Source organism: Hyperoodon ampullatus, assembly GCF_949752795.1.
Source record: "Hyperoodon ampullatus genome assembly, chromosome: 2".
Lineage (NCBI taxonomy): Eukaryota > Metazoa > Chordata > Mammalia > Artiodactyla > Ziphiidae > Hyperoodon > Hyperoodon ampullatus.
In genome coordinates this window covers 16,351,176-16,363,403 of record NC_136915.1, presented here as the reverse complement: position 1 = coordinate 16,363,403, position 12,228 = coordinate 16,351,176, and the positions used below count along the sequence as shown (strand labels likewise).

Below are 12,228 nucleotides of genomic sequence, written 5' to 3'. Positions count from 1 at the left end.
GTACCTTCATCCTCTGAGGGAACATGGTTAGTGCTGGGTCCGGTGCCCCAACAGCAGAGAAAGAGGTGCAGGCAACCCTCCACAGCAGGGGAAATACCTTTGTGGTTATTACTAGTCTTGAGAAGGAATTTTATTTAATATTTATGTGGCAGAATTATGGAGTCACTTTTGCTTCCACTTCAGTGAAAATTCTCTACAGGATGGTAGTGATAACTCAACTGCAGAACTGAAAAGTCAATGCATCCAGGAAAGCCTCCCTCCTGGCGAAGCAGGGCTGTCTTCAGGGATGAGGAGAAACACAGCTGGCCTGGAGTGAAGGGGCGAGGTTTCGGCACCAGAGCGGCTGATCTCACAAGTGGAAGCCGGGGACCCTGACCTTGCCCAGTCTAATGACCAGAGTCACTCTCCTGGAACTCTGGAGGGTGAAGTGTGGCTGTGGGCCTCCTCCGAGCCCAGTGGAACATCAAGAAAGAATGAGGTCCCAGACCTGGGAGCCTCTCTGGGGATTCCAGCAGAGTGGGTAACTCTGTGCTGTAGGAGAGGGTGTAAGAGTCTTGGTCCAGGAGGAGCTCACTGAGGCGACTAGGTGCAGAGGAAGTTGGGAAAGTATTGATAACGAGGGTTGTAGCTCCTTATGTTTCTTTTCAGGCAGTAGACGAAATGCTGGTCACAGGTGCAGAGCTGCTTCTGACAGAGGGACCCACGTCCTGCAAACAGGACACCAAATGCAGGATGAGGAAGAAAAGACATGCTCTATGACACTGACTCTGGACTTGCTTCAGTCAGGACTTGCTGCTAGCCTGAGCAGACTCCCCAGTCTCCTTCCTGCCCTCAGTCTGATGTGGGAGGCAAAGCTTCTACACTGGGGGTGCATAACCTGATGGACGGGGCACAGCTGGTGCCCAGGGCGAGGTTTCAGCTGAGGGAGAGACAGCTCCTGCCCTCAGGGAGTCCCCAGTCTGATGGAGGACACGCATTCCCTCCCCATCAGACTGGGAGCTCCCAGTCTGGTGATGGAGACAGCCCTGGTTCTGGAGGAACTTCAGTTCTCATAGAGGAGACACCAACCCCAGATTTAGCTTTGAACTCAGAAGGACCTGAGCTTGAATCCCAACTCTAGCTGTGTGCACTGGCAAGCCTTTGAGTCTGTTTCCTCATCTGTAAAGTGGGGACACTAAAGCCACCCCACAGCAAGCAAAAGGACATATGGAAAGCACTTGACTCCTAATACATGCTGAGTCTAAGATGTTTCCGCCCGCCCCAAGAGGTCAGATACAGCTGCAATAATCCTGCCCCTGTTGCCCCATCTCTGCCCCACCAAGATATAGACTGGCTGACCTCTTGGGGCACCTGACCTCAGAGGCAGCAGGGACCCAGGCTCTTCCAGTGGCCTGAATGGAAGCCCCAGCCTTACCACAGGTGACCAGGCCGCATGCAACTCTGTATCTGTACACCTGTGTCAAGGCACTGCAGCCTTTTTTCTCCAGCTGCGCGTAGCAGAGGTCATGCATCCAACAGCACCTGTCAACGCAAGAGATTTAGATCCTGAGCAGAAGGGGCCTGTCCCTTGAGCAGAGGCCACCATGGTTGGTGAGATCTGACCAAGAATCTCATAATATGGCTGAGTCCTTCCTGCTCTTCCATTAAGTCTGTCCCACACTTGTACCAGTTCACAGACCAGCTCTTTCCTCCTGGGCCCACAGTGAGACTACATTTCCCAGCCCCCCTTGCAGGTATGTGTGGTCACATGACAAGGCTGGCACCCTGGAAAATGTACAGCACTTCTAGACCTACCCATATAAACCTCCCACTCTAGGAGACCTTCAAGATGGCAGAGGAGTAAGACATGGAGATCACCTTCTTCCCCACAAATACATCAGAAATACATCTACATGTGGAACAACTCATACAGAACACCTACTGAACGCTGGCAGAAGACCTCAGACTTCTCAAAAGGCAACAGACACCCTCAGGAGACCTACACACAGAGGTGGGGCCAAATCCAAAGCTGAACCCCAGGAGCTGTGCGAACAAAGAAGAGAAAGGGAAATCTCTCCCAGCAGCCTCAGGAGCAGTGATTAAATCTCCACAATCAACCTGATGTACGCTGCATCTGTGGAATACCTGAATAGACAACACGAATCATCCCAAAATTGAGGCAGTGGACTTTGAGAGCAACTGTAGACTTGGGGTTTGCTTCCTGCATCTAATTTGTTTCTGGTTTTATGTTTATCTTAGTTTAGTATTTAGAGTTTATTACCATTGGCAGATTTGTTTATTGATTTGGTTGCTCTCTTCCTTTTCATATATATATATTTTTTTCATATATATATATTTTTTCCTTTTTCTCTTTTTGTGAGTGTGCATGTATATGCTTCTTTGTGTGATTTTGTCTGTATAGCTTTGTTTTTACCATTTGTCCTACGGTTCTGTCTGTCTGTTTTTGTTTTTTTTAGTATAGTTTTTAGCGCTTGTTATAATTGGTGGATTTCTTTTTTGGTTTCATTGCTCTCTTCTTTCTTTCTTTTCTTCTTTTTTTATTACTTTTAAATTTTTAATAATTTTTTTATTTTAATAACTTTTAAATTAAATTAAATTAAATTTATTTATTTTTCTCCCTTTTCTTCTGAGTCGTGTGGCTGACAGGGTCTTGGTGCTCTGGCTGCGTGTCAGGCCTGTGCCTCTGAGGTGGGAGAACCAAGTTCAGGACATTGGTCCACCAGAGACCTCCTGTCTCCATGTAATATCAAACAGCAAAAGCTCTCCCAGAGATCTCCATCTCAAAGGTAAGACCCAGCTCCAGTCAATGACCAGCAAACTACAGTACTGGACACCCTATGCCAAACACCTAGCAAGACAGGAACACAACCCCACCCATTAGCAGAGAGGCCACCTAAAATCATAATAAGGGGACAGACACCCCAAAACACACCACCAGACGTGGTCCTGCCCACCAGAAAGACAAGATGCAGCCTCATCCACCAGAACACACGCACCAGTCTCCTCCACCAGGAAGCCTACACAACCCACTGAACCAACCTTAGCCACTGGGGGCAGACACCAAAAACAATGGGAACTATGAACCTGCAGCCTGCGAAAAGGAAACCCCAAACACAGTAAGTTAAGCAAAATGAGAAGACAGAGACACACACAGCAGACGAAAGAGCAAGGTAAAAACCCACCAGACCAAACAGATGAAGAGGAAATAGGCAGTCTACCTGAAAAAGAATTCAGAGTAATGATAGTAAAGATAACCAAAATCTTGGAAATAGAATGGAGAAAATACAAGAAACGTTTAACAAGGACCTAGAAGAACTAAAGAGCAAACACACAATAATGAACAGCACAATAAATGAAATTAAAAATTCTCTAGAAGGAATCAATAGCAGAATAACTGAGGCAGAAGAACAGATAAGTGACCTGGAAGATAAAATAGTGGAAATAACTACCACAGAGCAGAATAAAGAAAAAAGAATGAAAAGAATTGAGGGCAGTCTCAGAGACCTCTGGGACAATATTAAATGCACCAACATTTGAAGTATAGTGGTCCGAGAAGAAGAAGAGAAAAAGAAAGGGACTGAGAAAATATTTGAACAGATTATAGTCAAAAACTTCCCTAATATGGGAAAGGAACTAGTCAGTCAAGTCCAGGAAGTGCAGAGAGTCCCATACAGGATAAATCCAAGGAGAAACATGCCAGGACACATATTAATCAAACTATCAAAAATTAAATACAAAGAAAAAACATTAAAAGCAGCAAGGGAAAAACAACAAATAACATACAAGGGAATCCCCAGAAGGTTAACAGCTGATCTTTCAGTAGAAACACTGCAAGCCAGAAGAGAGTGGCAGGACATATTTAAAGTGATGAAAGGGAAAAACCTACAACCAAGAATACTCTATCCAGCAAGGATCTCATTCAAATTTGATGGAGAAATTAAAACCTTTTCAGACAAGCAAAAGCTGAGAGAATTCAGCACCACCAAACCAGCTTTACAACAAATGCTAAAGGAACTTCTCTAGGCAGGAAACACAAGAGAAGGAAAAGACCTACAATAACAAACCCAAAACAATTAAGAAAATGGTAATAGGACATACATGTTGATAACTACCTTAAATGTAAATCAATTAAATGCTCCAACCAAAAGACATAGACTGGCTGAATGGATACAAAAACAAGACCCATATATATGCTGTCTACAAGAGACCTAGGAACACATACAGACTGAAAGTGAGGGGATGGAAAAAGATATTCCATGCAAATAGAAATTAAAAGAAAACTGGAGTAGCAATTCTCATATCAGAAAAAATAGATTTTAAAATAAAGACTATTACAAGAGACAAAGAAGGACATTACATAACGATCAAGGGATCAATCCAAGAAGAAGATATAACAACTGTAAATATTTATGCACCCAACATAGGAACACATCAATACATAAGGCAAATGCTAACAGCCATAAAAGGGGGAATCAACAGTAACACAATCATAGTAGGGGACTTTAACACCTCACTTTCACCAATGGAAAGATCATCCAAAATGAACATAAATAAGGAAACACAAGCTTTAAATGATACATTAAACAAGATGGACTTAATTAATATTTATAGGACATTCCATCCAAAAACAACAGAATACACTTTCTTCTCAAGCGCTCGTGGAACATTCTCCAGGATAGATCATATCTTGGGTCACAAATCAAGCTTTGGTAGATTTAAGAAAATTGAAATCGTATCAAGTATCTTTTCTGACCACAATGCTATGAGACTAGATATCAGTTAGAGGAAAAAATCTGTAAAAATACAAACACGTGGAGGCTAAACAATACACTACTAAATAACCAAGAGATCACTGAAGAAATCAAAGAGAAAATTTAAAAATAACTAGAAACATATGACAATGAAAACACGACGACCCAAAACCTATGGGATGCAGCAAAAGCAGTTCTAAGTGGGAAGTTTATAGCAATACAATCCTACCTCAAGAAACAAGAAACATCTCAAATAAACAACCTAACCTTACACCTAAAGCAATTAGAGAAAGAAGAACAAAAAAACCTCGAAAGTTAGCAGAAGGAAAGAAATCATAAAGATCAGATCAGAAATAAATGAAAAAGAAATGAAGGAAACAATAGCAAAGATCAATAAAACTAAAAGCTGGTTCTTTGAGAAGATAAACAAAATTGATAAACCATTAGCCAGACTCATCAAGAAAAAAAGGGAGAAGACTCAAATCAATAGAATTGGAAATGAAAAAGGAGAAGTAACAACTGACTCTGCAGAAATACAAAGGATAATGAGAGATTACTACAAGCAACTATATGCCAATAAAATGGACAAACTGGAAGAAATGGACAAATTGTTAGAAAAGCACAACCTTCTGAGACTGAAACAGGAAGAAATAGAAAATATAAACAGACCAATCACAAGCACTGAAATTGAGACTGTGATTAAAAATCTTCCAACAAACAAAAGCCAGGACCAGATGGCTTCACAGATGAATTCTGTCAAACATTTAGAGGAGAGCTAACACTTATCCTTCTCAAACTCTTCCAAAATATAGCAGAGGGAGGAACACTCCCAAACTCATTCTCCAAGGCCACCACCATCCTGGTACCAAAACCAGACAAAGATGTCACAAAGAAAGAAAACTACTGGCCAATATCACTGATGAACATAAATGCAAAAATCCTGAATACTAGCAAACAGAATCCAACAGCACATTAAAAGGATCATACACCATGATCAAGTGGGGTTTATCCCAGGAATGCAAGGATTCTTCAATATATGCAAATCAATCAATGTGATACACCATATTAACAAATTGAAGAAGAAAAACCATATGATCATCTCAATAGATGCAGAAAAAGCTTTTGACAAAATCAACACCCATTTATGATAAAAACCCTCCAGAATGTAGGCAGAGAGGGAGCTTACCTCAACATAATAAAGGCCAGATATGACAAACCCACAGCCAACATCGTTCTCAATGGTGAAAAACTGAAACCATTTCCTCTAAGATCAGGAAGAAGAGAAGGTTGTCCACTCCCACCACTATTATTCAACGTAGTTTTGGAAGCTTTTGCCACATCAATGAGAGAAGAAAAAGAAATAAAAGGAATCCAAATCAGAAAAGAAGAATTAAAGCTGTCACTGTTTGCAGATGACATGATACATTACATAGGGAATCCTAAAGATGATACCAGAAAACTGCTAGAACTAATTGATGAATCTGGTAAAGTAGCAGGATACAAAATTAATGCACAAAATCTCATGCATTCCTATACACTAATGATGAAAAATCTGAAAGAGAACTTAAGGAATCACTCCCATTTACCATCGCAACAAAAAGAATAAAATACCTAGGAATAAACCTACCTAAGGAGACAAAAGACCTGTATGCAGAAAACTATAAGACACTGATGAAAGAAATTAAAGATGATACAAACCAATGGAGAGATACACCATGTTCTTGGATTGGAAGAATCAGCATTGTGAAAATGACTATTCTACCCAAAGCAATCTACAGATTCAGTGCAATCCCTATCAAACTACCAATGGCATTTTTCACAGAACTAGAACAAAAAAGTTCACAATTTGTATGGAAACACAAAAGACCCCGAATAGCCAAAGCAATCTTGAGAAAGAAAAACGGGCTGGAGGAATCAGGCTCCCAGACTTCGGTCTATGCTACAAAGCTACAGTAATCAAGACAGTATGGTACTGGCACAAAAACAGAAAGATAGATCAATGGAACAGGATAGAAAGCCCAGAGATAAACCCACGCACATATGGTCACCTTATTTTTGGTAAAGGAGGCAAGAATATACAATGGAGAAAAGACAGTCTCTTCAATAAGTGGTGCTGGGAAAACTGGACAGCTACATGTAAAAGAATGAAATTAGAACACTCCCTAACACCATACACAAAAATAAACTCAAAATGGATTAAAGACCTAAATGTAAGGCCAGACACTATAAAACTCTTAGAGGAAAACCTAAGCAGAACACTCTATGACATAAATCACAGCAAGATCCTTCTTGACCCACCTCCTAGAGAAATGGAAATTAAAAAAAATAATAAACAAATGGGACCTAATGAAACAAAAGCTTTTGCACAGTAAAGGATGACATAAACAAGACGAAAAGACAACTCTCAGAATGGGAGAAAATATTTGCAAATGAAGCAATTGACAAAGGATTGATCTCCAAAATTTACAAGCAGTTCATGCAGCTCACTATCAAAAAAACAAACAAGCCAATCCAAAAATGGGCAGAAGACCTAAAAAGACATTTCTCCAAAGAAGATATACAGATCGCCAACAAACATATGAAAGAATGCTCAACATCATTAACCATTAGACAAATGCAAATCAAAACTACAATGAGGTATCACATTCTCATACCAGTCAGAATGGCCATCATCAAAAAATCTACAAACAATAAATGCTGGAGAGGGTGTGGAGAAAAGGGAACACTCTTGCTCTGTTGGTGGGAATGTAAATTAATACAGCCACTATGGAGAACAGTATGGAGGTTCCTTAAAAAACTAAAAATAGAACTACCATATGAACCAGCAATCCCACTGCTGGGCATATACCCTGAGAAAACCATAATTCAAAAAGAGTCATGTACCACAATGTTCATTGCAGCTCTATTTACAATAGCCAGGATATGGAAGCAGTCTAAGCGTCCATCGACAGATGAATGACTAAAGAAGATGTGACACATATATACAATGGAATATTACTCAGCCATAAAAAGAAACAAAACTGAGTTGTTTGTGGTGAGGTGGATGGACATAGAGTCTGTCATACAGAGTGAAGTAAGTCGGAAAGAGAAAAACAAATACCATATGCTAACACATATATATGGAATCTAAAAAAATTAAAATATAAAAAAATGGTTCTGAAGAAACTAGGGGTAGGACAGGAATAAAGAAGCAGACGTAGAGAATGGACTTGAGCACACAGGGAAGGGGACGGTTAAGCTGGGACTAAGTGAGAGAGTGGCATGGACTTATATATACTATCAAATGTAAAATAGATAGCTAGTGGGAGGCAGCCGCATAGCACAGGGAGATCAGCTCGGTGCTTTGTGTCCACCTAGAGGGGTGGGATAGGGAGGATTGGAGGGAGATGCAAGAGGGAGGAGATATGGGGATATATGTATAGATGATTCACTTTGTTATACAGCAGAAACTAACACACCATTGTAAAGCAATTATACTCCAATAAAGATGTGAAAAAAAAATTCCCACTCTGTCCTCCACTCTCTCTCTCTCCATCTCAGCTGGATGGAGATGCCCCAGCCAAGGACTCTGAGGCCATGGGGAAAGTCACGAGACAGGAGAAACCTGGGTCCTGGAATTGATATGTGATTCACATAGTTAAATGAGGAAAAACTAAACTTCAAGTGTGATAGCTGTGGGCAACTGCATTTTTTTTAAATTTAGATTTACAGAAAAATCAAGAAGATTGTACCAAATGCTCCCTGTTACCCCACACCCAGTTTCCCCTATTATCAACACTTTTTATGAGTATAATACGTTTGTTATGACTAACAAACCAATAGTGATACATTATTAAATAAATGTTAACTAATTAAATAATAATATATCACTATAGACTCATTAATTGTAAAAGTCCATAGTTTCTTTAGATTTTCTTAGTTTTTACCTAAATGTTCTTTTCTATTCCAAGATCCAGTGATGGACACCATGTTACATGTAGTCGTCCTGTGTCTTTAGGCTCCTCTTGGCTGTGGGAGTTTGTCACACTTTCCTTGTTTTTGATGACCTTGACAATGTTGAGGAATGGTGGTCAAGTCTTCTGTAGGATGCTCTCCTACTGGGATTTCTTTGATGTTTTTGTCATGATAAGATGGGTTATGGGTTTATTTTGTTGCCCATGTTGTTCCAGTTTTGGCCATTGGGGGCTCTCCCAGTTGGCTCCTGTGCTCTTTGACATATTCCTATCAATGAGGGGTTTGGTTTGGGTTTGTTTTGTTCGAGCCCTTCCTTAATTTTGGGCACTACAAAAAGCTCCAGGTTCATCTTGTATATTCCCTGCCCTAGTCCTAGGATCAGCCATCTCTCCAAGGAGCCTTGGTTCCTCTTTTTGGAGAATGGTATCAGAAACCAGGTCTGGGAACTAGGTGCTGCTTATTGCTTCTGGGGTATTGTTTCTTTTAGGGTCTCTCAGACGACAGAGCAAAAAAAATATGTGTCTATATTAACCCACGTAATTACACATATCTCTACATATTTTTATATGTAACCATCTGCATCTATATTCAGCTAACTAGGAGTTTATACTGAAGTCTCCAACTCTAATCCATCATCACATAGATCATTCTAGCTTCCTGTCCCTGCTTGTCTGGTCTGTAAACTCCCACTCCAGCAGTGACAAGCTTGGCTCCAACCATCTGCCCTCCATTTGTTTAAGCCCCCCATCCCCTTATACATGTCTAGCTGTATAAGAATTGTTAACCCAGCAGGCTGTATTTTTCAAAGAACAATCTCTCCCATCTCACATGTTCTTCTAGAACATTGCCACTTCCCAATCAAGAGGTGGAAACTAGGTCCCCTCTCTCCTAAAGCCTTTGTGACTACCTTGACGAAGAGAACAGTGGAAGTGACACAGTAGAATTTCTGAGGCTGGATCACAAAAACACCATGCTCTTTTGTCATGCCGTTCTGGAACACTCACTCTTGAAACCCAAGAGTCACCGTGCTGTCAGGAAGTCCAGACAACCTTAGAGAGGCTTAAGTGAGAGGAACTGAGGCCCCTGGGCCACAGCCTCAGCTGAGCTCCCAGCCAGCAGACAGCAACAACTTGCCAGCCATAGGAGTAATCATTCTAGAAAGCAGATCACCCAGCCTCAGCGGAGCTGCCCAAGCTGAAGCCAGGTGGAGAAGAGACAAGCCATCCCACCAAGCCCTGCCCAAGTGGCAGAATCTTAGCAAAATAAATGGTTGTCATCGCTTTAGGCTACTACATTTTGGGGTGGTTTGTTATGTAGTGATAGATCAACCGATATATTAGGCACTGAGATTCGGGGAGTTACTAGATGTATCTTGGGCAAGTCGGTTAACCTCTCTGAGACTCAGTTTTCTTATCTATAAAATGGTGCTTTAATACTCATCTTTCAGAATTGATATCGAATTAAATGAGATAATGTGGATACAGAGCCTGGAGCATAAAGGGCAGTTATGACAATTAACTCACCAATCAGTACCATCCTTGGGGGTTCCTTGACCCCCCCAGCCGCAGTAACAGCCGTAGAAGCCATAGCTCATCAGGGCGGGCTTCCTAGTCACCTTCTCAATCATCACCTTCAGCTCCAGCAAGCTCCCTGGGACAGCAGGCACACCTGAAAGACAGCCCAGGCAAACCTGCTCCAGGCCCACTTTCCCACGTGCTCCAGGCCCACATTCCCATGTGCTCCCACCCTTTCTTTCACCTTGAGGCTCGGAGGGACCAATGTGTCCCTTTTTTATCCTCCCCATTCATGGGAGGGGAATGAGAAACGTGAGGGCAAACAGTATAGAGAAGGGATTAGAAGTTTGGACGTGGACGATCCCAGCTCTGCCACTAATTCACAGTATGATGTTGAATAGGTCACTTCATCTCTCAGAGCCTCAGTTTCCTCATCTGCAAAATGCGGGGGCGGTGGGGGAGGCTCAGATGAATGCCTACCTCTTGGAGATGTCATGAGGGTTGAAAAAAGATAAAGTATGTACATTTCTAGCACAGTGACAGACACATAGTAAGTGACCAAGAAATGTTAGGGATAATGAACATGGTATCAGTATGAAGCAGGCAGACAGGCACTTCCTGTCTCTCCTGATGATACACCCATCCCTCCCCGCAGTTGACACCATCTGGAACAGGAGGCACAGAATCTTAGAGCAGTGTGGGACCCGTAGAGATCACTGAAGCCAGCTCCCTCATCTTACAGTTGGGAAACTGTAGCTCAGAGGGGAAGGTGCCTTGCCCAGGGTTTTGCACTGAGCCAGAGGCCCTCTCCCTGCACTCTCCCACTCTCCCTGCAGTCTCCAGGGATCTGGCAAGGCATCAGTAGGACAGCCTGTCAGAGATTGTGTACTTGGTGACGGGGCTGCAGGGGAGGCCTGAAGCCAGGCTCCCCCCACGCTGGGCAGTTCCCTCTAGCTGGGAGGTGGCAGCAGGTGGGACATGTAGAAAACCTGGACAGGCCTGAGCAGAGAATGCCCAGGAATCGTGGAATGGAATATTTATATAAGGATCTTGTGTTGTGATCGTTTTATCGTATTTTATTTGGCATCAAAGTAAAATATCTGCCTCCCATGTCTACAAGCCCCATGTCTTGCACATGGCACAATCTTTCCATATCCCCTCCTAGAATCCTGCCGCAGCCTAACCCGTCGACTATTATTCTGTGTCACAGATGAGGAGACAGAGGCTCGGAGAGCCCAAGGCTCTTGCTGAAATCGACATGGTCAGGGTAGAGACAAGATTCAAAATCAGGTCGCCAGGACTTCCAAGACTCGTCTCCTTTCCACTGCCTTATTGTTCCTGTGCGGTGAAACGTCAAAAGTTCAGAGGTCTTGGGCTTCCCTGGTGGCGCAGTGGTTGAGAGTCCGCCTGCCGATGCAGGGGACGTGGGTTTGTGCCCCGGTCCGGGAAGATCCCACATGCCGCAGAGCGGCTGGGCCCGTGAGCCATGGCCGCTGAGCCTGCGCCCGTGAGCCATGGCCGCTGAGCCTGCGCGTCCAGAGCCTGTGCTCCGCAACGGCAGAGGCCACAACAGTGAGAGGCCCGCATACCAAAAAAAAAAAAAAAGTTCAGAGGTCTCGGGGCAAGCACTTACTACAAGCCAGGAACCAAGCCAGTGTGAGGAGGCCCTTCATCTCCAGGGTTCTGGAAGAGAAAACACAGCCCATGACATGTCGATCGGGAGAGGCCCTCATGGCCATTCAGACCCACTCCTGGCTGGGGAGGGCCACTCCATGGCCCACCAGGCCCCACCCTCTCATGTTGGGTAGTAAACAGGCAACAGCAGCTGGAAAAGATGAGGCAAAAACCTTAAGGAGTTGACCCAAAGGGTCCCTGGGAGGAGAGGGACACCCGTGGGTTGTTGTCCCCATTAGAGATGGGAGAGAATTTTCCCATCGAAAATACCCCCAACAATTGCTCCTTCCTGAAAATTCTTTTTCAATTATATTTTACAGCTGTGTTGGTATAAA

General features: G+C 43.0%; 1 protein-coding gene across 1 annotated transcript; it reads right to left on the bottom strand.

Annotated features, from left to right (window-relative positions):
• Nucleotides 1-582: 582 nt before the first annotated feature.
• LOC307063797 (phospholipase A2 group V-like) lies at nucleotides 583-11,892 on the bottom strand (the record flags this gene model as incomplete). The annotated part of the gene is made up of 4 exons (XM_079720099.1): nucleotides 583-707; nucleotides 1,415-1,521; nucleotides 10,229-10,373; nucleotides 11,853-11,892. 4 exons carry the CDS (start codon nucleotides 11,890-11,892, stop codon nucleotides 583-585), a joined length of 417 nt encoding a protein of 138 aa, XP_079576225.1.
• Between the last annotated feature and the right edge of the window lie 336 nt (nucleotides 11,893-12,228).